This window comes from Buteo buteo, chromosome 3 (assembly GCF_964188355.1).
Source record: "Buteo buteo chromosome 3, bButBut1.hap1.1, whole genome shotgun sequence".
NCBI classification, from domain to species: Eukaryota; Metazoa; Chordata; class Aves; order Accipitriformes; family Accipitridae; genus Buteo; species Buteo buteo.
The window spans coordinates 675,936-700,443 of record NC_134173.1 but is presented as its reverse complement, the minus strand read 5'-3'; the positions used below and the strand labels follow the sequence as shown (position 1 = coordinate 700,443).

Below are 24,508 nucleotides of genomic sequence, written 5' to 3'. Positions count from 1 at the left end.
TTTCCTGTACCCCCGTGTCCCAGCATTCTCAGGCAGGCAAAAATTTAGTTTATCCAGAAGCTTTCTATGAGCACAGCCTACAAACACATTACATACCCCAACACAGACATGCAGGTCCACTTGGCCATGCACCAGACATTCTTGCATGAACGGATCTGTCTTGCTTTTTGAGACTTACATCTATATACATTATTTCCCCAAGAAAAAATTTGGCATCAAAAGCTAGTCCTTATTTTAACAAAACACACATATTCCAAAACTCGCAGGAAGATCTGCCTTTCACATACAGTTCTTCTTTGGCTGGGATATTCAAACATGAATGAAGTGATCCACGCCAAAGTTAGAGGCAGGGCTTTGGTGAGGAAGTTTAATGTCTCCAACTCCACACAAGATGCGCTCATATGCATGGACACCACCTCCTATATATCCAGCTGCTGATATGCAAAAATGAGCGAATCACAACAGAATCATAACAGTATCTGCGTATCTAACTTATGCTTCCATCCCCCTGCTGAAAATTATTTTAACAGCTATTCAGTTGGAACTCTGCTAATGAACCAACCCAGAAAAGGAACACAGATTTTTAATTATAAAGCAGGCAAGTAAGCAAGGAGGGAACACAAAAGACAACAGATCAAATCATCTTGTCATTTATCTGGAGGTAAATCAGCAATCACTCCATCAAGAGGGGTTACAAGAATGTATGAAATGACTCAACACAACTATTTAAGCTCAGTAGTTTACTCATTTCGTGCAAGTCCCGTCTGTGCCACAACCACCCACAGCCTGAGTTTACAGACAATCCGCTATATGGCAAGATTTGACCTTAAAATTACTTTAACATTGACCTCTAGTGACAATACGTGGGAATTTACCTTTTTATGGGACTGCCCCGTTGGGAACGCATCTTCAGGCCACTCTAATTATGTACAGAGCTTGCTCTTGCATCTCCAATCCATAGCTGCCCCCACTGCAAGGAGCATGCAGCCAAGGAGGGACCTCCAGCTCGTGTGTATTAGTTACAGTCATGGGTGAATTATGGGTGATGCACCACGGACCGTAGAAATTTTATGATCAAATCCAAACCTCTGTGTTCACTTTACTAAAAAGAGGAAAAGGCAACAAAAATGAAATACAAACACTAGATTTTGAGCCCCGTAACTGTAACAAACATATTACAGAATAAGGTAGCCACAACTAATGACATGACAACTGCCCGCACCTTCAGGCAGCCAGCCAAAATGTCATCTTTCATCTCTTCTCTAATGCTCTGTAGCAAAAGTAGCCTTGCAGCTCTCAGTACAGTACTCCTGCAACTTTCTCTGCAAAACTTGGGTGTAATGGTCTGTGCACCCACGGGAGCAGGCATTTCACCCGTGCATCCATTGCAATATAGTCCAGATGGAAGGATGAGCATGTTACAGCAAGTTGCCAACCACCTTGTCTCAAGAAAGCGGCAAGAAAGCTACAGCTGCCACTCCAGTACACAGCCTACCTTACTGTCTTTGCATGTAGAATCATAAGAGTAGTTTGGGTTGGAAGGGATGGTCCTTTAAAGTTCATCTAGTCCAACCCCCCTGCAATAAGCAGGGCCATCTTCAACTAGATCTGCTTGCTCAGAGCCCTGTCCAACCTGACCTTGAACACTACCAATGATGGCGCATCGACAACTTCTCTCAGGCAACCTGTTCCAGCGTTTCACCACCCTCACTGTAAAAAATTTCTTCCCTATAGCTAGTCTAAATCTACTCTCTTTTAGTTTAAAACCATTACCCTTTGTCCTACTGCAACAGGCCCTATTAAAAAGTTTGTCCCCAATGTCTGGGAGGTGAAGTAAGAAGGTGATAGCCACGACCCACTGCAGGGAAGCGTTTCAAAAGGCAGCTTCAAAAGTGGGAAGTGCCTTCACTAAGCATGGTGTCTGATGATCCCTATAGCATATGTATATATACATACGTGTATATACACATGTATAAAGAACATGCTTAGGCAGGAGGCTAGAAATCTGCCAGCTGGACGTCAAAGGGTGAGAACCACCTTTGGAGCTGATCCCAGACTGGGGTAAATATGAGTGGGTTTTATGTCATCTGAATCGACAAAGTTCCCTTCTGCATTGTCCCAGTGTTGTAATCTGTGTATTTCATTTATGCTAACATGACTTGTGTCAGGAAAGATTTTCCCTTTCTGTCAATTCTCCATCCCGAGTATTTGTCTCTGGTAGCAGTCCTCAAAACCAGAGTCCAGAAAACTTCTCCTGCCCTCCCCAAAACTTGCTTCAAGCACTGTAAAGGTTTCCAGACTGCTCCTCCACCAAGCTGATACCACAGGGATTTTCATGGAAGCATCTTCTGGTGCACAGCCACAGCCAAGTGACTGCACAGACAGCAGCACAGCCAGGCAGAGAGCACCAGGGCCCTGAGGGAGCGTGCACCACAACAGACCTCAGAGCCGAAGCCTGATCGGTCATACCTAGGCACAAATACAAACCCATGTATTTCAAGATAATTGACTTGACTCTCCAGTCATTTTGACTGGAAAGAAACAGCTGTCAGAACAAACTAAACTAAGAAGACTGATGATTAAACCTGGACTGATGTGAAATTAAGAAGTCCTCTCATACTGACAAATACATCACCTGCTCATAACGAAAACTGTGTAATGGATAAAACTTCTCTGCTAAATGAGCTGCCAGCAAGAAAAATCAAGGAAGTGGTTATTTTTCAGCACCACAGGCATATAACAGTACACTCGACGAAAGCCTGCTTGCCAGCAAGCCAGGCAGCCTTTGGCAACACACCTGGACCTCACTTCCCCCAGTACTTGGACCTGACAATTCTTCCATGTTTTAGCAGCTTACCTAATCACAACAAAACACAACAGCCACAGAAGAAGGAAAACATACCATATTTAAACACACTGAAATCAAAACCCAACCTGCAGATTTAATTTTTGGGCTACAAACTAGCTAATGAGACTTCCCCACGTATTCCAGCTGTATATATGAGTGCTTAGGGATGTACATGTGTAATTAGATTTAAATGTCTATGGAAAAAGAGAGAGGGATACACTAAATAATAGATGCAGAATTGCCTCTAAGTTGTCATAATCATTACGTGGCTTGGACCTCAGCATCAGCATGAACTGGTCTTAAAAACAATCATTCTTTCATATTAGTGGCTGCCAAACCTCCATCTAATCCGTTCATTAGCAATATATCAGGTTAGCAAGCTGCCATGGCAGGAAAATAATTAGCTTTCCATTGTGGGGTGGCACATTCTCTATCGCATTGACATAACAAATAACTCCATAAACTGCTGTAATTTATTTGCTTCTGGGCTTGTTTTTTTTTTTTCAATTAGCCCTTCAGTAGATTGTATTAAACACACATGAACTATTAACTACAGAGAGTCCTTTGACCAATCTCAGAAGTCTTAGACAGTATGGATAGCTATTACATAAGCAATTTATGGGTGACCTACGTTTAGGTCATTTAAATAAAGCTTGATAGAGTAGCTGAAAGCAGACCATGCCAAAAGGCATCCTCATTACGTTTCTTCTCCATCATCTGCATGTACCGAGTAATGTGCTATTGTGTCCCAGCATAAACCACAATGACTGTGCAATGGCTGTGTGGGAAAAGGATTGCTACTGTTTTAAAGATTTCTTAATTGGGTCTGTCTTCTTGCCTTAACAAGAAGGTATATGTACTTCCAGCATGGGTTTGGCTGGGCTAAAGTCAAGGTAGCCTAACCATTTTTCTGCAAAGTGCATTAAAAAAAGGCAGTTCAAAAAGGAAATTTTAATATGTGGACAGTAGAAAACCATAATATTACATTTCTGCTCATGTGAAAATAAACTCCTATAAGCAGGTTTCTACTAGGCTCTACAGCATGTCACCCCAAACAGTTTTACCATAGCTAGGTTAAGGTATTTTATTTCTCCTATCAAAGATAAGATCTTTATTTTAATCCTAGGAAACTGTCTATCAGCAGTATCTTCTGCAGTGTGTTCAAGGGTTAATTACACAGTGGATTGAAGACCTTATTATGTACAATGCCTTTTGATTTTCTTGCTTCTCCCTTGACTATTGTCAGCACAGGGAAGATTTTCACTGGTACTATCCCTCTCCCCCAGTACCACACTTTATCAAACGATTTTTAATTCACGTGCTATCACTACTAGAGGCCTCATCTATTCTCACAGGGGAATATTCAGCTTTCTTGCTGCTCTTCTCTGTACTTCTGCAACCTCTTCTTGCTGAGTGTTCAGCAAACATGGAAGATTACACAAATCAGGTGGGAGGAACCAGTCTTTATATAATAGCATACTTCTAATAAATGCAAACCCTTCTTAATGAAGCCTGACAGATGTTTACACACAGCATTTCACATTGATATTTAAGTAAAACCACTTGGCAGAAATCTTAACAAATGGTCATCAAAACATCCAAGCAATTTCTTTCACAACCTGACATATGGTTTTGCTGAATTTCATTTACCATTGTGCAGTCTTGTTACTTGGCTTCATAAGGTATCATTAACAGTAACTACTCCTTTCTCTTCTATCTTTAATAGGACTCACTAACTGCATATCTCCCTCAAAATTGTCCAGCTTAACCAGTGATTTTCTTTTGAATTCAAAATGTTCCAGAGGGTTTGAGATCATACTATCAGAAAGGAATAAGAACTATTTTGGAGCATAAGAAGTAATACCTTTACTTTTTCTGGGAAAAGCAATTAACACCACACTCTTGTGAAACTACCTCCGAGAAAGGAGATAACATTGCCAGCAAGTATTTCAAACACAAGAAGTGCCAAAGCAACTGCTTGGATATAGATCTTCTTTATTCAGTGCTATGCACCAAGTAATATTCTGAGTCCCATTACAATGCATTGTTTGTTCACTTCTTCTTGCTACTGCTCCAGCTGATCAATTCCATTGGAAAAGAAAAAAAATTAAATCACATATTGGGTGAGCATGCAGTGAAGATACACTCATCTTTTCCACCGGTGATAAACAGTGTGTGACTTGCTGCTTGCAAGTACTTCAGAGAAAGATGATCAGTAACCAGCGTGCAATAGCAATGTGTTGCAACGTGAGAAGAAATGATGCAGGAGAAAAACACTCATGATCTACAAGACTGTAAGGTAAGTTGGATTTATGCATGCAACTTTTTAATAGGCCCCCCATCCAAGAGCTACAGGCACAGAAACAAGCAAACAGAGCTGAAGACTCAGCAAAAGAATGGGGCATTTAGAAGAAAGTGATGTCTTCCAGTAGGAATTCACTCCTCTAATGAAAATTTAACTAGCACCAGTGTAGGCAGAAAAAAAAAAAACCAAACCAAAACCAAACAAAACATTAGAGGGTTTTCCTAAATGAAAACAGCAATCAAAGTTTTTGGTTGCCAGTCAGCTTTGGAATGCTAATCATTATGGTAATGGTGCTGGTGTGCTGGTGAAGGTAAGGGATTACTTAAAAACTGTTATTTTCTTTTTTTTTTTTTTTTTTTTAATCACAGCTATACAGCTGGACATGCTCAAGGAAGCAAAACCGCATGGATAATTACACCCATGGAAGCAATCCAAACGTTCACAACGTAAAAGCTGCTTCCAACTTAAAGATCAAGGTTTTAAATTAGGAAAGCACTTGAGCATCCTGCTGATAAAGATGTCTGACCTGCTGGGCAAAGATAATCGTCAGGGACTTAATTCAGGACTCTCACAGCACACAGCGTAGGGGAGTTCCCCAGTGCAGTAGTTTGAAACAGTAAGGCGCTACTTCGAGTGACAAGAAAAACAAGCACTGCAGTTTTACAAATATTAATAAAAAATATCAGAGGCTTTTAGCCTCTCCCGTAAGAACCTGTCGCTCCTCTTCCGTCAGAACCTTTTTCCAAACACAGGCAGAGGTGTACAAGTTAGCCCCTAGTCAAACTGATGCCAGGAAAGGAAACAGATTTTCCTGTTCTTCCATCAGATCTGTACTTCATTTACAAATACAGTTTAAACAGGACTGGAAGAAAACTTCTGAGATTGCTGTCATGCTTATGTAAGACCTAAGACATATCCCAGAGACTGAGGAGTTACGACAAGTTAAGGCAGACCTTGCATTAGCAATCCGGCACTGTGTGGAAAGGGCATCGTGGTTGCAAAGCACAAGCCACAAAAGAGCAAAGTGTTAAGAAATTAAGTTTAATGAAATCAGCCAGTTCCCTGCTTCCATCAATCAGTAAGTCATCTGGATCAACTCACATCTTCCTTAATGCCTAAACCTTAACTTCCTGTGAAAAACAAGCAGAGAAAATTACACTGCACTTAGACATGAAAGGAGAGTTTGAATATATCATTTATCAGAGGGATGCACTGCCAATATAGTAACATACCACAACAACTGAATGTAAGCCTCCACCTCCCCTCAAAGCCAAGCAAACTCTTGGATGCCTCATTTAACATAATGAAAGAGCAATGAAAAAAGCCAAGAGAATATAGAGCAAAACACACAAGATACATATCTTTCTTCACTGCTCCTTTTAATCACACTGCAAAATACTAATCAGCCCTGTAGTCCTATTACTGTAATGCTGTAGCACCTAGCTAGTAAACAGTTTGTTACAAACAGGATTATCTGCAAAGAATACAATTGAGAGCTCACGTGGACAGTGACAGTGGCTTAGCTAACATTGGGTAATGCATTAACCTATGGTAACTCCACCTGGAGCAAGACAGGATTTCAGAATCTAAGAGCTCATAATTTAATCAAATAGTATAGTGTTCTACTGATAGGGAATATTATTCCAAGGATATAGCATACAGCAAGAAGTACACAAGTATTTCAGACCCTGGAATTGCACATGCCCCCCCCAAATCTTTGCCACAATTTCAATTAGTGACACATACAAAATTAAAATAGACATCCAATAACAGAACAGGGGAGCAAAATTAACACTGGGAATACTTTATCTAATAAACAGCATAAAGAACAAGACTGGATGTAGGAAAAACTTCACCCCCCTTAATGTCAGTTTTCTGAACTTGCTTTGAACAGCAAAGAACGAACGCTGGGGGCAGCGTGTGGAGGAGGAAGGGGGCACAATGTGAGCTCCTGGACTGGCTGCTTTTTTTTGAACACCTTACCTACCTCCATATATGTGTGTAAATAAAACTGCAATACAAACTCAGAAAATTCTTTTATGAAGAACTTAAAAACCAAAACAAACAAACAAACAAAAACTCAAAGCAACTAATTACTTCATTTTGAGGAGCATGGATTAGCTGTTTCACTAGAAAACAAGCAAATGCATCTCTATGTAAAAGAGAAGCTGTCAGGGATGACAAATAAAGGAATAGCACGCTGTTTACTCCAATACTGGTGGATATTAGCACAAAGGCACTTTCTTGTCTGAACCAGAACCAGCATCCAGGACTACACAGGATGGCAAATATATAAAACTGCCATGGCGAGCAGCACAAGGTACATCAGACCTCTCTTTTTTTTTTTTTTTTTAAATACATGAAAGTTGCCAGAAAAGTTATTCTTCCCCTCCCCATCCAAGGATTGCAGTGTTTCTTTTTTTCTATCAGCACAGAGAGCATTTTTATCTTTCTGCTCCTGGAGCTGAAGCAAAATATCTTTTTAAGAACCCAGGAGCCACAACTCACTGAAGTTCTGACTCCACCATGGGGAGCTAGCAGCTTGTTTCCCACACTCACGTGGGACCATCACTGATAAACAACTGTTTGGGGCACATCATAATCAACTTTTGCTTCAACTCACAGTAAAGTGACACGCCCTGCAAGCAGTTGCCATGAAAGTGACTGATACAGCAGAATTTAGCTGTGATATATGAGTTAAGTCTGCAGCATCAGGTAAGAGGAGAAAAACTGACTGCTGAAGAAATGCTTCTGAGGCCACTGTAGCAGCCTGTAATAAGAAAATATTGCCAAGTGAGTTCTGGAAAGCTTACAGGATACACTGCTTTTATATTTTAATAGGCTCTTCCACATCCTCTTACTTAAGTACACAGTGCCACTTTAAATACCAAACACTAGTACAAATTCTGTTGGCCTCATGCGTCTGCACAAAATGACACGATGCTATACACTCACTGACACCGCCGCCTTTTGACAGCAGAACTCCCAACTGAAAACATTTTGGCTTCTTGGTGAAAAAAAAAAATAATATACAAACAATATATATATGCAATAAATACATATACACTATAAAAATAGATTTGTCCTGATAACCAATTTAGGGTCAGCATAACTGGATACTTTTGCCATGTCTTCAGACAGATCCTTCTCATCCTCCGACAGCTTTCTATCACTCGGAAAAAAAAATCATATACCCTGGAAGTCAACATAACTTGTACATTAAATAAATACCCTTAGAGGAAATAACAACACCTACCACTACTTGGCCAGCTCAATTTGAAAATACCAGGTCAACATTGGGTCCCATACGTGTGTGCATGCATGCACATGTATGTGCACTGGAAACAACAAGGCCTATGTGGTTTTGGCACAAGTTTTTGCTCAGCCCAGTTTGCAGTGGTAATCTGTGCACATTTAAACAGGTTCTGATCTAAGTGGAAAAATTGGCACAAGAAGAAAATTCTGTGATTTCTGCACAGGAAGCACTCTGTTTTGGGTTTCTGTGACAGGGTTTTGGTAGCGCGGTAGGGGCCGCAGGGTCCCCGGCTCCAGGTGGAACCCGCTGCTGGCCAAGGCCGAGCCCGTCAGTGAGAGCGGCAAGACCTGTGGGGAACAGGTTTGAGAAGGGGAACCTGCAGGGAGTGAGGGGAGTGGGGTGTGAGAGGAACCCCTCTGCAGGTGCTGAGGGCAGGGAAGGAGGAGGGGATGCCCCTGCAGCCCGTGGGGAGGTGGCAGGCTGTGTCCCCCAGCCCACGGAGGGGAGTGGGGGCCCCCCAGGATGGCCATGACTCTGTGGTAAAGCCCGCGCTGAGGCAGTCTGTGACTGAAGACCGGCCCGTGGAAAGGACCCAGCCTGCGGAAAGGACTCGCCTTGGAGAAGTTAGTGAAGGACTGTCTCCCGTGGGAGGGACCCCACGGTGGAGCAGGGGACTAGTGAGGAGTGTGTGTGTGTCCCCCGGAGGAGGAAGGAGCAGCAGAGACAAGGTGTGAGGAACTGAACGCAACCCCATTCCCAGTCGCCCTGTGCTGCTGGGGCAGGGGGGGGTGTAGATGGAGAATCTGGGAGTGAAGCTGTGCCCAGGAAGAAGGGAGGTGTGTGGGTGTTTTAAGATGTGGTTTTACTTCTCATCATCCTTGTTTTTATTTGATTTGTAGTAAATTAAATTGATTGTGTTCCTTCCCCAAGTTGACCCTGTCTTTTGCCCGTGACCATGAGTGGTGAGTGATCCTTCCCTGCCCTTGTCTCGACCCACAAGCATTTCTTTATATTTTCTCCTCATCCCACTGTGGCCAGGGGGAAGGACTGAGCGAACGGCTGCATGATGCTTTGTTGCTGGCTGGGCTTAAACCATGCCGCACACGTAGCTTGTGTATCCACCAACTTTCCCAGAGTAGGGAGAGAAAATGAGAGGTGAGCAGAGAGATGAAACTGGGGATAAAGGAACTCCCTGAATTAAGACAACACAGACTGAACTTCCTCTCAACTTTATCAACAGCAGAAACCAACAGCAAAAACTACTGCTACTAGTTTACCAACTTCACCTACCAGATTTGGAAGCCACTTTAAATGCTTAACACAGCCAAAAAGAAGCAAGTCTGATATTTCTTTGTTTTCAATAAATAGCTGCCAAAATATCTGCTATTTTCAACCTACCTGCATATTCAGTAGGCAATTTTAATCACATACAGCTGTTCATGCAACTTTAATGGTATTTTTCCCCCTGAAACATTAATATTTCCTGGTTAACAGTCCTGTATTATAAATCACTTTGTGAAATACAGCCTATTAAAGCAGGAAGTCTATACAGAAGTTTTTGCTAAGCAACTCATGCACACAGAAACATGGAACAAATATTACCCTGCATGCACAGGCATTCAAATACGTGAACTAAACACATCAGAAGGGAACAAGTCACATTGGGGCATACAGTATGGGTGGAACTGGATTAGTTTGAAATGATTTCTTGTTCATTAGGTTATTGGTTTTTAATGTAAATGCTTTTTTTATTTTGTAACTGAAATACTGTTTCAATCTTAAAAAATAGACTTGACAATCATTTTTTGATTCCTATATTTTACATCTAGAAGAGACCACCATGACCACCTGATTTGGTCCCTTCCTTAATGTAGACTGAAAAACCACTCTCAGGCTTTAAAACTTCTGGATCTTCTTTGCTATATATAAATTAGCTTCCAAAGCATGACTGAAAGAGGTATTTAAAATGAAAACAGAAAGAGGAAGAAAGGACAATCAAAGGCACTGTTTATTTAAATTTCACAGCAATTAAATTCCTGATGTTTGCAATAGTCCCACCTTGACCTCTACCTGGACAGCATTATTATACTTTTTTCATTGCTGAGATTGAGGCATATACGGTTGAGGGGATGTCATATTTTATTTAAACACACTGCAGAAGGACATTAAATTTTACAGGTCAGATTCTCCATGGTGCTTGAGCAAAGCTGGAGCTGCAGGGAAGAGCAAACAGCCAGCTCATGTGAGAGCTGCCAAGGTGCAGCTTCCCTTTATCTGCCCAGAATAAACATCCTCAGCCTTGTTCTGGCTGGACAGGTCCCCCTCTCCACCTGGATTTTAGAGGGATGACAGCTCACAGGGGCTACACTACTGCCTCGACCAGCACCATTTTTTTAATAGATTTGAGTCCTGCGGTGAGACAAAGTCCCATTGTACGAACAGTCACAAAAGGGGATGGCAGCTCTGCCAGCCTTTATCAGGTTTTTGCTCCCCTTGAGAGCTCCTTTGCACAGATGGAGGTCCCCGCTTGCCATTCAGAGGCACTCTCAAGTCACCTCATGCCTAAACATTGTAATTGTACATAAAGGTGCTAAAGCAAGTTTCAGTGAGTCAACCTCACAGTACGGGTATACAAAACCATCACCATTTACCCTCTCTGGCCCCATCACGTTAGACATGCACCTTACTAGCGGCAACCATTTCAACCATAACTGTGAACCCGTATATGAAATGAGGTCCTGACTCATCCCACCTAAGGCACCTGAGATGACTGAATCCATAGTAAAGTCTCCCTGTTGCACTGCCAGTGAGAACAGACAAGACATCTCCTGTGGACATTACAGCCCTGAGAACACACGTGACCCCCTGGGCATCAGCACTTGTGTTTTCAACTGTGCCAGCTACAAGTCTTCGCCAACAGGAGAAGCTTGGCTCTCCCTGCTGCAGACAGAGAAACAACACTGACGCACATATAGATCAATGCTAGGAAGGCACCAGGATCAGCTTCATCTTATCTGGGACAATCTTTCAGCCTTATACTGAAATAAAAATCTCTTGGGGACCTTAGAACAAAATGCATTCTGGTCTAGCAACCACACCTCCCCCTCCAGGCTCCATGTGGGCTGCAGGTTTAATCTCACCCTTCTGCAAAGACACCAGCAGGAGCAGGGCCACCCTTAACTCCATCGACTGCTCCACGGCTGCACGCTTCAGGTAAAGCAACATTCAGCTGTGTACGCCTATTAGAGCTCCAATACTGGAAATAGAAGTTGAACAGACAACCGAGGTAATTTCATCTAGCAAGATAATTCACTTTCAGTATTACCCCCCACCCCCTCCCATGCCCCAAATGAATCAGTGACAAGTGCCCAGCCTTTTCCTAATGGAAAGGGAATTGTATGCCTATTACCTTTACCCTTCACTCCATACAAACCGTAGAAACACCTGTACCCGATTCTGACCTTACTGACATCGCTGTGAACAGGGACGGCTTCTGCAGAAGTAACTACATTGCTAGTACTATAAAGCAGGATGGAGATCTGAACTGGGCACCTGTTACTGAATGCAATTCTCTGAAGTCATATTTAACTTTCTGGATGTTTTTTCTTGTTGCTGCTGCTGTTGGTTACCAAAGGCATGAAGCTCAACGTGTCAGCCCATACAACAAGAAAGCCTCTCTTCCATTCCCCTCTGTCCTCACCCTGCTTCCTTGCAGGGCATGTATATAAGACAAACACAAAGCAGCTCCTTAGCTGTAGTGACTTAAGACATAAAAAGCAGGAAATTGCCCCTCACACCAAGATTTTCTCAGTGAGGTGTCACCTTTTACCCCTTCTATAGACTACTTCTCAGAGCAGATACTTCTTTAAAGTAGTCCCTGTCTCTTCCCACAAAGAAGAAAATAACATATTCAGCTATGGAAGTATCTAGGCTCCTTCTTCAAAGTTGGGATGTGATACAGAAGATTATTAACTCCTACACGTAAGACTGTTCTTTGCTCTGCAAGTTTTCCATTCGCTACTTCTTATGTTCAAAGTAAGTCTGTACCTACACACGCGTGCAGTTGTGGAGGTCTGACGTCCGGTTACCTATCCATCCCTCATTTGAAGGGTTGCCAGCACTTTTGTGGAATCAGGTTGGGGAAGTCAACTACACCCCCTCCTTCCCACAAGGGATACCGCACAGTGTGTCACACCTGCCAAGAGACTGAATTCATTCATTTCTAATAATGGCAGGCTTTCACTAGATCTCCTCCATAATTCTTAATCAGGCATTTGTATGCGGTCTTACCAGTGACAGATGTAGTTGCTTAGTTCTCGCTCTGTTGGTTCACTGCCAGCAATCTGCAGGCCAGGCCAGTTGGGAAAGTGTTATATGTTATGAAGTGCCAGCAAAGGGAGGGAAATCACAAGTTGGATCGTGTGCATTTTTAACACACAATTGTTAGTAGATGTAGAGAACTCAAACTTCACCTCACACCCCTTCTTGCTCTACCAAGGTTGGGATGCCGATCCTGACAGCAGTCACCTCACTTGTACGCTTTTGACAGCTCCACCCTTCCCACCACTCAGGTTATGCAGCTGAGCTCCGTGTACATCACGCACGCTCTTTTGGGTCACTAACACGATGTCATTGATGTCATCGCTGCAACCATCAACCCTGAAGCACAACGCGATGATTGTTTCCCCGACTCACATTCACAGCGCATTTGTTCCAGTAGGCTTGAAAATGAGTGGATGAGGCAGGCTAGGTTTTCCTGCTCAGTAGGTTTTTGCTCCAATCCAATTAAAAACATTCAGCAATTTGGTGAAGTTACTTGCAAACTGCACGTGTCCCATGCTTTAAAATAAGCTCTGGAAGCAAACAGCCTGGTGTTTTTTTTTAAATGCACTCCCCAGATGGAGAGCATTCCTCAGAAATTTCTTTGTGATACTATACTGAAGCTACTGAACCAGAAAAGTTGAGCTGCTTCTGAACTATCTTGGTTATGTTGTTATTGTTAATGTCTTTTTTCCTCATCTAAAAGCTAGCAAGGAAAGCCACTGTTGGTTCTCTGACATGCAGAGAAGTGACACAGGAAACAGGCAGCTCTGGTCACCTTGGTCTGAAACTGGGTCAGGGATGCCAGCTTGTAGTTATACCCAAGGAATACGCAAGTAATACTGAGGATTCAGATGCTGAGGACGAGACCACCCTTTTCTGGCAGGCAGAACTATGGTAATTCAGCCTTAGCACTCGGAGAGAGGGCAGCCTCCTCACAACTAAGGCATGTTTTGTGTACAATTTTTTAAAAAGGCCCCATTTCTGGGAAACGTGTCAGGGGATCTATGCGAACAGCCAAGCCAAGCCCCACACTGCTGCACCACCTTAATCCAAAGGCAAGCCACCACTGGGAGATGGCCACTGCAGTGCATTACGTTGATGCTTGTGGGAGAACATACACCTATGGAAAGTCAATCCAGCTCCAAACAGCATTAGCACCGCTGGAGAAATTCAGTAGGAAAGACTACATAGACTTAACGCATTATGCTTGTAACTCCATCCCCAATACTGAAAACAGAGCTTTTGCCTGCCAAGAGTCACTCCGACCTGGGGAACTGCAGCAGAGCGTGGTGCACACAAAAAGCCTGTGAGTGCGTCAGGAAGGCTCTTGCCATCAAACAAGTGCTAAAAGATCCTCTGGACTGGCTAGCTATCACACCACCAGCTCTCAAATTCAGCCTCTCTCAGGAACTGTCCCTAAATGCCTCAAAAAAAGCCTGTCCTCACCTCCAAAAGCAGAGCGCCCTTAAGCTGTACAGCTGAGAACAAATTCCTTCAGGGTTGTAACAACCAATTAAGGGATGTGAAGCAATTACTTTTATACCCATACAAATGAAACTCCTCCAATGCAATTAACTATCCCTTATCATCTACTGTTGAATTTGTGGAAAGCATATGCTGTACACTCTCTCCACCCCTAGCTTTTCCACAATTTTAATCAGTTTGTTTTAGCCAATGTAATAGAACCTACCTATTCTAGAGAAATAATACATGGCTGCAAATTATCTGAATATTTTTAAATGTCTTTTTTCATTTTAAATATAATTTAATTTGAGATTTTGCAGCTTTCATTTCTATTAATAAATTATCATTTCTTCTTTATAAGTGATGAGCTAGTGTGTCATGTAATTTTTTCCTCTAAATAGACCAAGACTTTCATCTAATACAAGCCCTTGTTGGGAGTAGAGAGACTTTCTGTCTAATTTAGTTATGAAAAATATTCAATTAAACTTGGGAGTTTAATTCATTTAGTTATGAAAATTAAATGAGCTCAATAAGGTACATTTGATTTGCCTCGGGAAAAAAAAAAAAGAATAATCTCTGAAACGGGAACAAATAAGAAGGGAGAACAAAAGTAACTTTTCCTGCTCACGTTGAAAGGTGGATAACATGAAGAGCCTGAGTTTTGTTTTGTGTGCCTATATAAAACATATCCACAATGAGTTCATGCAAAATTTATATCCAGAAGCCACACGAATATCTGGGGTTAACACCCTAATTGTCTCCTGGGCAACAAAAATCCCTGTAGGTCATAATCGAGTCCATCCCAGTCAACGAAAGATGTGACTCCTCACACCAGGAAGACACCATCCACACACAACTCCTCTCCATCTCCATTTTGGGGGGAAAAAGGAAAGTAATGGAATTATTTTTCAAAACCAGAACATAGCAACATGGATCTCCCCGACAGAAGCCCCCTTCTAGTTTTGCAGCTGTCGCTTACCATTTTTGCAGATAGGACAGCACTGATCGGGCTCATACACCGGATCCACGCACTCGGTCTGGGGACAAGCTGAGACAGTGCACAGCACTTCACCACTGGCTTCACAGCGACACTTCTCACACGGAGAAACCTGAAACACAAATCCAGTCACCTCTTAACTCTTTCACTTAATGCCCTCCTGAAGTGTGCAATAACTACCTTCCCATTGACATTGTTCTTTCCTTCACCTCTTTTTCCTCCCCACTTTAAAACAAATGCTTTTTGTGGCCTGAATAATGCAGAGAGCAAGGCTGGACTCCTGCAAAATTACAGAACCACAGCAGAAAAAACCCACAGGTTCTGCTCTGAACCTGTGCACCAAATGGTAAAGTCAAAGGGATCCTGGGAACAAGAACACTTTAGACTTTTAACACAAATAAAGCAAAATTTCCCTACCACATTTCTAATGAACTTCCAGCAAATTAAGTTCATAATTTAGATGAAGTCTAGTTTAATTCTACTAGAGGTTCAAAAAGTAATTTAGCAAAAAATACTGTATTTAAAGAAGAAAAATTTTGCTAAGTGAAATATGAACCTTCTTTTAATGGAAATCCTTATTGCAATTTTTACAGTTTGAAAGCTTTTTAGTAGCAGGAAGTTGTATTTTATTGAAAATTATAATTTTCAGAGAGAAGTCAGGAAAAAAACATCCTTTGAATTGAGGCGTCTCCCACAGGTTAATTGTATTTGGACCATCCCTGTAATACTTGTAACATCCTGAAAAGAAACTGCAATGCAAAGAATGGGGTGAAGGAACATACAGGTCATCTTTTTTACCTTCTGAAATGTTACTGGTTTTGAAGAACTCTACAGAATAGGAGTACTATGAGATAATTACTTGAATGACCTAATTCAATGAAATTAATTCCAAACAAAACAGCATCAAGGCCCTAATTAGTTAAAAATGGACTTTCAAATGCCTGCATTTGCCACATGTACAATTCCAGCTGTCCTCTTCAGCACTCCTGAGCAGGCACTGCACATTACATTGCCAACATCCTCATACACAAGGAGCTGGAGGCAGAGGGAAGCAAGGATGCTAAAGAGCAATAAATGGTATACTGTAAATCTCATTGCTGTACTCCAAAAAAACCCACACTAGTATCCATGCTCAGAGCGCAGGATGAAAATGCAGCTGAATGTTATTATTAGTGATCCTCTAAATCAATAATCTGTGCAGATTCTTGGTTTCCTTAAGGATGAGGTCATTTTTTTTAGGACCCTTTTTCATTCCAGATTCCAGTTGATGCAAACAACCACCCGTTGCATTTCTCCAATAAAAGCAGAGTAACCTCAAATCATAAAAAAACAAACAAACAAAAAAATATTCTCTGTGAAGAATCATCCAGGTGTCTAACTTGCAGATCATCTGTTTCTTCTCCCTATTCCTTAGGCAGCCCACCACATCTTTTCATCAAATCCATTCTCTGCTTGCTTGCCTCTTTCACATCCTTCTCACTTTCAAAGTTCAAACATGCTGATGCTTGCACAGCATCATCTCCAGCTAAATGCTCATCCATGCTTTGCTACTTCTCTTCCCACCTGCCAGGGCTGTTATTGGCTTATGCACTCACATATCTTTCATGCCATCCCCTCTGCTTAGAAAGCCTAAATAGGGTCTCTTGCTCTGTTGCTTTCTGCTTTTATTACTATTATTTATTCCAGGCTTCCTTTGCTAGCTACTCACTTCCAGTTTGCTCTTTGCTTTACACTCTACCAAGGATAACACCACACCATATGTTTATAAAATGCTACAAGGAGGCTGACAGCCCAGTACTGCAGATTTTTATTGCAGGCTTTGGGACAAGAACTTTGTCCTGTAATTGTTTATAAACTGCCACGTTCACTTGCAGAGCTGGAGCATCAGTGGATGAGGAGGTTTCTGATCCAGTCGAGAGGCTCAGGTATTCCAGGTAATCACCTGAACTGCACGTGAAATCTGGAGCATCAGCAAACCTGAGCTCCTGATTTTATTATTTTTAAGGAATCCTACTTGATCAAAGCTACCAGAACTCAATTCCAAGGATCAGGCTCAACAAGGCTTTCGATCAGGTTTAACATTTTTTGCCATGACTTGAAAACAATGCAAATTTGCCAGTCATCACAGTTCAACAAGACCAGTAACTACAACAACACATATTGCCTCTTCCAGGACACCGTTTAGTAGCTGTGCCATTCAATTATTAGAAGTGATGTAATAACTAGAGTATCTGATGATAATCAGGAAACAAGACAGCACACAGATGTTACTCCTAAAATCTCTCATATGTAAAATCTAAACATATTCTAATTAAGTAGGTTGTTTACTAGAATTCCAAATTTGACAGAAGCCTAAAATTCTTAGAACAAGAAGCCATTTAATGAAGCACTGAAAATACTATTGAATGAAAAACAGAATTGATCTAATCTTTATCTAATAATGATGATTCAGAATAACGCATTTGCGTCCTACACAGCACATACACAGCAAGACTACATCTTTCATGAACGAGTATACTGTTAATGTGATACTGCAGCCATGAACACCCTTCCTGTGTAATCATGGGATTTCAGGGGAATACATGTGATACACCTTTAATAAGTACTGTCATCTGTACAACCCACCAATATGAGTAACGGTAGCAGAGTTAAGGAAGGTGTCCATGTGCTTATTTCTACAACGCTCTTTTCAGGCATGTAAGTGAACCACAGTGGCTCCTAAAATGGTATTAATGTCAACCTTTATCTCTCCATCTTTGGACTAAATGGTAAAGCATTGCTTTTTACTGTAGGAACTGTAGAAAATCGCCACTTCTTTCCACATCTTAATGGCAGGTTAATACCTGGAGACATAATCATCACTAGAGAAAGAGGCAATAAGATAGTGTGTATATGTAACAACAGCTAAATAAATCAGAACAAAAAGACAAAACTGGTCCTACATTTCCTCTCTTCTACTCTCATAACATAGGTGCATTCCCTGCGGCGCAGTTCCTAGTGGCAGCCAATGCAACGAGCATCCCACTTGTTCGTCTGGGAAACAAGCAGCCCAGCAGCACTCAAGCTTAGCACATCTGACATAACCAGGCTGGACTGGAAATAATACCACCTATCAACCTCTCTCTGAAGACTAATGATACCACGTCTCTGTGGTCTACAGATGAAGCTATTAACTCTGTAGCAGCAGTAGTTTGTAGTTCTGCCTATGCAAAAACTGTGGGAAGATGAGAGGCACAGAAGTCTTATGTATTCACCAGGCAGCTGTAAAACCTGTAGAAAATAGAGTACAGATGGCAAAAGAAATAACTTCTTTAGAATTGTTTAAAGGGAAGTTTATGAGCAGATGTATAAATGGAGTTGCAGATGTTGTAAAAAAGCAAACATGTCATTGTGTAAACAGGTAGATTTCCCACTAGTGGGGCACAAAGAACACTGTAGCTTAGTAAGGGTAGTAGGTTTATCCAGCAACTTAGTGTAAATTGTCATAATTAGGAAGTGACAAATCATTGGCACTCATTGAAATTCTGGTCCAAAGTAATTTGAGCTTTCTCTTCCCCCTTTCCACGTGCCAAACTTTAATTAAAAAAACCAAACGAAACCAAAAACAAACCAACAAAAAGTCTGAATTAAAAAAATATATACAATCTACATTTGGTTCCTTGAGCCTTGAAAACATCTAAGTTAAAAAAAAAAACAACACACAAAACAATCATAATCCCAAACTTATTTGCTATTGTGCTGGAATTTTTATTAGTATTTCCTTGCCACTCACACAACTCAGGAGAACACGAATGGGGTTAGGCTGACAAGAATAAACATACCAGCCTTGTTTTTACTTCTCTGTGCCTTCAAAATACCACAGATGTTTCAAAATCCATTTGGGTTTGTTGACTTCCAGATTTCCAAGTAACTTATTCACAAATAAATACAATTTTTGGTAGCAGAGAAATTCTAAAGATGACATGCAAAGCAGCAACTTCCAAAAATTGAAGTCTTTCCCAAACATTACACTTCTGAAGATAATTTATGGTCCTCATAAGGCTATGACTTTGTAAGTCAGCCTGCATTTTCAAATCTTACTGTGAGACTGAAAAACATCTAGTGGAGCACGTGCTCAGCAATCTCCAGCTCCAGTGCAGAATTTTATCCTCATTGCACTTCACCAACTAAGGCTTTTGCTCCCAGTTTCACTCATATGCATGCTGTGATCCCTCTGCCATCCTGCCTCGGAATATTCACAGGGGAGTACACTGGTGCTGATGGAAATAGCTTTATGAGACCTTATCCTTCCCCAACACCTGTGTTGTGTTTTGTGTCGACATCCATGTCCTTTTTGAAAAAAAAACAAAAACATGTGCATACACACACAAGCAAAGCCTGCAGAAATGACTGTGAATCAAAGAAGAAATGCATCAAATCTCCCATTCCCTGGCACACTCAGCTTCCAAGTTAGCTGGTCAGGGCAATCTTTTGCCATGCCAAGCTATATGTGAACTTTATATAAGCGAACTCCTAAACTTGCATGCATATTTACACATCTATACATAAGTGTTTGTGCAGATAAAGTCACTTAAAAGTTAGGAGGTCACCTTTTTCCTCCTTCAGTGATGCCTGGTACTCTGCCACAAATGGTAGGTGCAAATACAGAGAAAAGTCAGATTGCTATCCATTTATAACTCCTTCCCTGACCTTAATCAAGAGATAGGATATTAGTAACCTCTCTAAGACCACCAACTTTAAACTTGTAAAATGACCTTTGAAACCATGTGCAATTACTTGCATTTGCAATTGTTTCCACTGAGCAGCAGCAATCAGACTACATCTGCACCTTATGTCGCCAGGCATGTCCACTGATTGCAGTGGCATGGGCAAACAGCTGCATTTACAGTTTTGTGCTCACAGTATTGGAACCAACGTTGAAATAAAACTGAAAACCAAGGTCCTCACACATCAAAATAAAAAGGCTGCACTTCCACTGCCAAACTGCATCGGTAACTTTCCTTGCACATCCCAAGTAAACATCCCTTCTCACTCGTGTTTCCAAAGCTGGCTAACACAAAGTGGTAAGGGAACCGATGTTTTCATTACAGGAAGGTATCAACATAAGGGCTGAAGGCTGAATGGGGTTAAAACAGAAAGCTGAAAGCCAAAGTCTTTTCAGAACGTTTTTGCAAATGTCACCGTTCAGCACTTCCTTTTTACCAAGGCTGCCAGCCATGCTCAAATATAACAGGGAGCCCTAAGGTTTTATTCTCTCGCCACACACTTAACACAATAAGGTGTTCCAGGCTTGCATTACAGCCATTAATATGACACCACTATATAAAAAACAAAGAAATGCAACTCGTTAGAAGATAATGAATGAAGAGTGTGGAGAAGCCTTTAAAACTCTGACCTACAGAGAACGTGTGCAGAAGCATCACTGTTTTGGCCACCCCTCAGAATTAATTTTGCTGGAAAAGGAAGGATCTCACAATCCACCTGCCACCCCGAAGCTGAATGCAATCCTTGGGGGTGACATGGAAAAAGGGAGGATGGTACGATGCTTTCTGCCATGCTTTGAAATCCGCCAGTGCTCCACGCGTTACTGCCTGAAGAGAGCAAGGGGAAACACTGTGATTTATTCTGGAAAGGGTAATTCTGCTCCTTTATTTATTTATTTTTCAGTAAGTTGAAGAACATGGAAAGACATTATGAATCAAAGTTAAGTTTCCAAGAACATGCAAATACCACAGAGAGGAGAGGTGGCAACTCATTTACGGCCTTCGCAAATACATTTTTTCTCCATCCTGAGAGGGGCTCAAGCTTCCAGAACCCTGCACTGGATTCTGTACTTCCCTCAACACATTCAGCTCAAAAATCTCTGTTGCGTTCAGAAATGGGTTTTGGACCAGCCCTGTATCTTAACAGTCATTCACAATCAAATCCTTAGAGCCTGCTCACAGATCTCAGCCACGATAAAATACTAAAGGAAAAAAGGCAAGGTAAGCAACCAGGAAATCAGCCTCAACTCCAAAACTTTTCAGCACACTGTAGTTAGTTGCATTTTCAATGATAATGACATTGTACAATAATGCTAAAAAGGCCCTAGTCTAAAAGGACTTCCCTAAACATAAAGGTTTTCAAGCCCTTTGTTTAGGTATCACTGTAATCCAGATTGTGAACCATGCTCTTACTAAAAAGAAGGCCCACAGTCATTCTCAGAAAGCAAATGTGACGCAACCTTGGCTGCACAGTTTAAATGGTTAAAAAGGAAAAGAGAAATGACTGTTATCACAGACTGATTGCTGGCAACAGAAGTGAGCCCACAAAATCTTGCTTGATCCCTGCAAGGTAGAAGTTTCACAGTTAACAGTTAAATAAGGAAACAAATGTATTGCTGAAAATTTTCATAAAATCCACATCACCACCGAGCATCACCCTTTCAAGTAGCATTTTTTACTGTAAATACCAAAGGAATTAATAAAGATCAGCCCCCTCATTTAAAAATGTTACAGTATCACAGAGCAAGAAAGGTCATGTTTAAGGGGAATATTTTACAGCACTGCAGAAGTAGTATTAACACAGAAATGAAAAGGGGAGGGGGGAGACCCAGAACGCCCTCCGAGAAAGCACTTGAAGAACATAACGCCACTTTCAACAAGAGGACACACAAAATGATTTTTGTCTTCAGCCCTTACCATGAACTCCTCTAGGGTCTGGTAGGTTTTCCCTCGGAACTCGCAGTAGTTCTTCCTCTCCTTGCACTGTGGGCAGCACTGCGTGGTGTCCACATGGACGCACCGCGGGTGGAGCCTGGGGCACTCGGGCTGTATGCACAGCGGGCCCTCTTCAGTGCAAAGGCAGGGGCAGGCAGAGGGGCCTGGCGCAAACTTCTCCCCGATAGCATAGACGAAGCCGCTCTCATCCACGCAGCCTTTCCCACGGTAGTCCGGATAGGCGTACTCCTCTGGAGGCTCGGGAGTGACACTCGCCACAGCTTCTGGAAGAGATGCATCTTCAGCCACCCGAGGCTCCTCCGGAGCGGCGTCCCTTTGCTCTTGCATGCTCCCGGACTTACTGCTCGTCCCCTGGCTGTTCCAAGCCTGCTTTTGCTTAGTCCAGGACTCCTTGTTCGAGTAGTTCCTGCTTCCTTTGCTCTTCCAGTCCCTGCTACCCTCCTCCCTCCCACTCCTGCCGATCTCATTCATTCTCCCTGGGCCTGTCTGGCTGTCCCTTGTGGATGTGTGATCCCTCTTTTCCTGGCTTGCCTTTATCTCCTGTTTGTCCTGAGCCTTGGCCAGTTTTTGTACAGGTATGGTGGAGCTACAGAGGGCAACCATGAGGCAGCAGGTTACGAGAAGAGAACTAGAGAGAGCTCCAATTGCCATTGCAGTAGAGCTGGGCATCACCTACTGCATCCCACAGGGGACACTGCATTCACATCGGAGGGAAGCGCTTCACAGATCCACAGTCCCTAGGAAGAGAAGGATTGGGAACACTTCAGCTTCTGCACCTCTCCCCCCCAGCCCCCCCTCCCCCCCCCGCCTCCACCGATGCAACATCTCAAACAACATGCAACCTGTCTCAGTAGCTTATGCAAAAGCCAAACAACAGCCTTGTGCTGCATCCCTCCTCTTCCTCCTCCCCCGTTCTGCCAAGTCTTATAAATAGCAGGGCTCTGGACACGGACCAGGCGTCTTCGGCTCCATGAGAGCACCACGCAGAACTCCAAGGAGTTAGGATTTGCAAAGGCAGGTGCATGCAAAACCCAGAACATTTGGGGGTTATTTTTCCTTTCAAACGACAACAACGTGAAGAGGATGCATGCACGCACGCTGAATTAAACGGAGCTCCCCAAAACACAGTACAGTCCGGAACAGAAATCACCCAATTGAGTCCTATTCGCTGACTGCAAGCACGGTGATTTTCATTAACCTCTTATTCATTCTGATGTGCGCTGTTGTTTTGGTTGGTTTTTTTTAAATGTCTACCAGCGAGGACATTTCTGTTAAAGACAACTAAACCCAAGCACATTAAAGCGAGCAGAGCCAAGCTACCTCTCCTCCGAACTACCTAGACAAGCACACGCCACCTCTTTCTCCCCGTGTTTTAAAGGCAAAGCAGAGCCGTTTAGAGTTTCCGCAGCAGAGGCTCATTTAACCCACATCCTCCAGGAGTTCAGCAACCCTCCCGGCTCCTGTCCTTAAAACGCTGCACACCACACCGGATTAAAAAAAAAACAAAACCCAAACCAAAACACGTACACTACTCCTGCCACGACAGGCAAAGGCGCTCCAGCTTCCCGGCGCGGCCCCACCTCCGGGGTACCGCTCCTCAAAGCCATTTCAAAGCCTCCCCCTCTGCCCGCCCGCCCGCCCGCCGGCCTCAGCCCCAGCCCCGGGGGACAGCGCGCTCCCCCCGCCGCGGGGGGAGCCCGGGTGCCGCGCCGCCCGCCCAAACTTTCCAGCGGGCCGGGCAGTGCCGCCCGACCCCCTCCCGGTGGGGGGGGGTGGGGGTGGGGGGAAGCCGGGGCCAGCCCCTTCCCCAGCCTGGCAGCCTCCCCCGTGGCGTGGCCCGGCGTCTCCCTACCTGCGCTGGAGCCGGGCTCAGCCCCGCCGGCGGCTCGGGGTGGCGAGCCTCGCCCCCCGCCCGGCTCCCATGGCGGGGCCGCGGGCGGCCGGGCGGCCGGGCGGCGTGGCTTGTTGCTGCCCGCCCGCCGCCGCCGCGGACCTGCAAAGCCTGCAGCGCAGCGCGGCGGCCAGCCGATCCGGCCCCGCCGCCCCGGGGGCGGGCTCCGCCGCGGCCCCCGTTTCTCTCACATGGCGGCCGTACGCCCCCGTCCCCGGGGGCGGCGGCGGCGGCGGGGCGTCCCCCCGCCCGCTCCGTCCGTCCCTCCGCCGCCGGTGCCGGCCGCCGCGCGGGGAGGGGACTCGCCGCTCGCTCGCCGGGGGGGCGGCAGCCCCCGGTGCGGCCGCGCAGCAGCCCCTGCCTGCCGGCCGCCTGCCCGCCCCCTCCCCGCCGGCGGAGCGGCGTGGGCAAAGCCGCTGGTCCCCCGCTGGCCCGGCGGGGGAGCCGCACGGCGCGGCAGGGCGAGAAGCGGGGCGGCGCGGGCGCGTTGGGGGTCGGCTCCGCGCACACCGCCGGCGAGAAACTTGAAGGGCGCCCGCGCCCGGGACGCCGGCGTCGTGCTCCGCCCGCGGAAAGCCCGCGGCCCGGTGCGGCGGTCTCCCCGCCGCGTAAGACGCGTTCCCGCCGCCGGGGCTGTCTCCCGTGGGGAGGAGCGGGGGTGCCGGGCGGGCACGGGCGCACGGCCCCGCGGGGCCCAGCCGCGAA

At 44.1% G+C, this 24,508-nt stretch overlaps 1 protein-coding gene across 3 annotated transcripts in view; it reads right to left on the bottom strand.

Annotated features, from left to right (window-relative positions):
* Positions 1-24,234, bottom strand: part of VWC2 (von Willebrand factor C domain containing 2) — a 55,174-nt gene extending 30,940 nt beyond the window's left edge. Inside the window, exons 1-3 of one of the 3 annotated variants that reach the window (XM_075024271.1) lie at positions 23,765-24,234; positions 21,874-22,649; positions 15,176-15,305 (exon numbers count right to left, since the gene is read on the bottom strand). In XM_075024271.1, coding sequence (XP_074880372.1) covers positions 15,176-15,305; positions 21,874-22,581 — 838 coding nt within the window. In that variant the 5' untranslated portion in view covers positions 22,582-22,649; positions 23,765-24,234. Of the gene's footprint in view, positions 1-15,175; positions 15,306-21,873; positions 22,650-23,439; positions 23,517-23,764 lie in introns of those variants that run through there. The other 2 variants (XM_075024273.1, XM_075024272.1) reach the window with 2 other exon arrangements.
* Between the last annotated feature and the right edge of the window lie 274 nt (positions 24,235-24,508).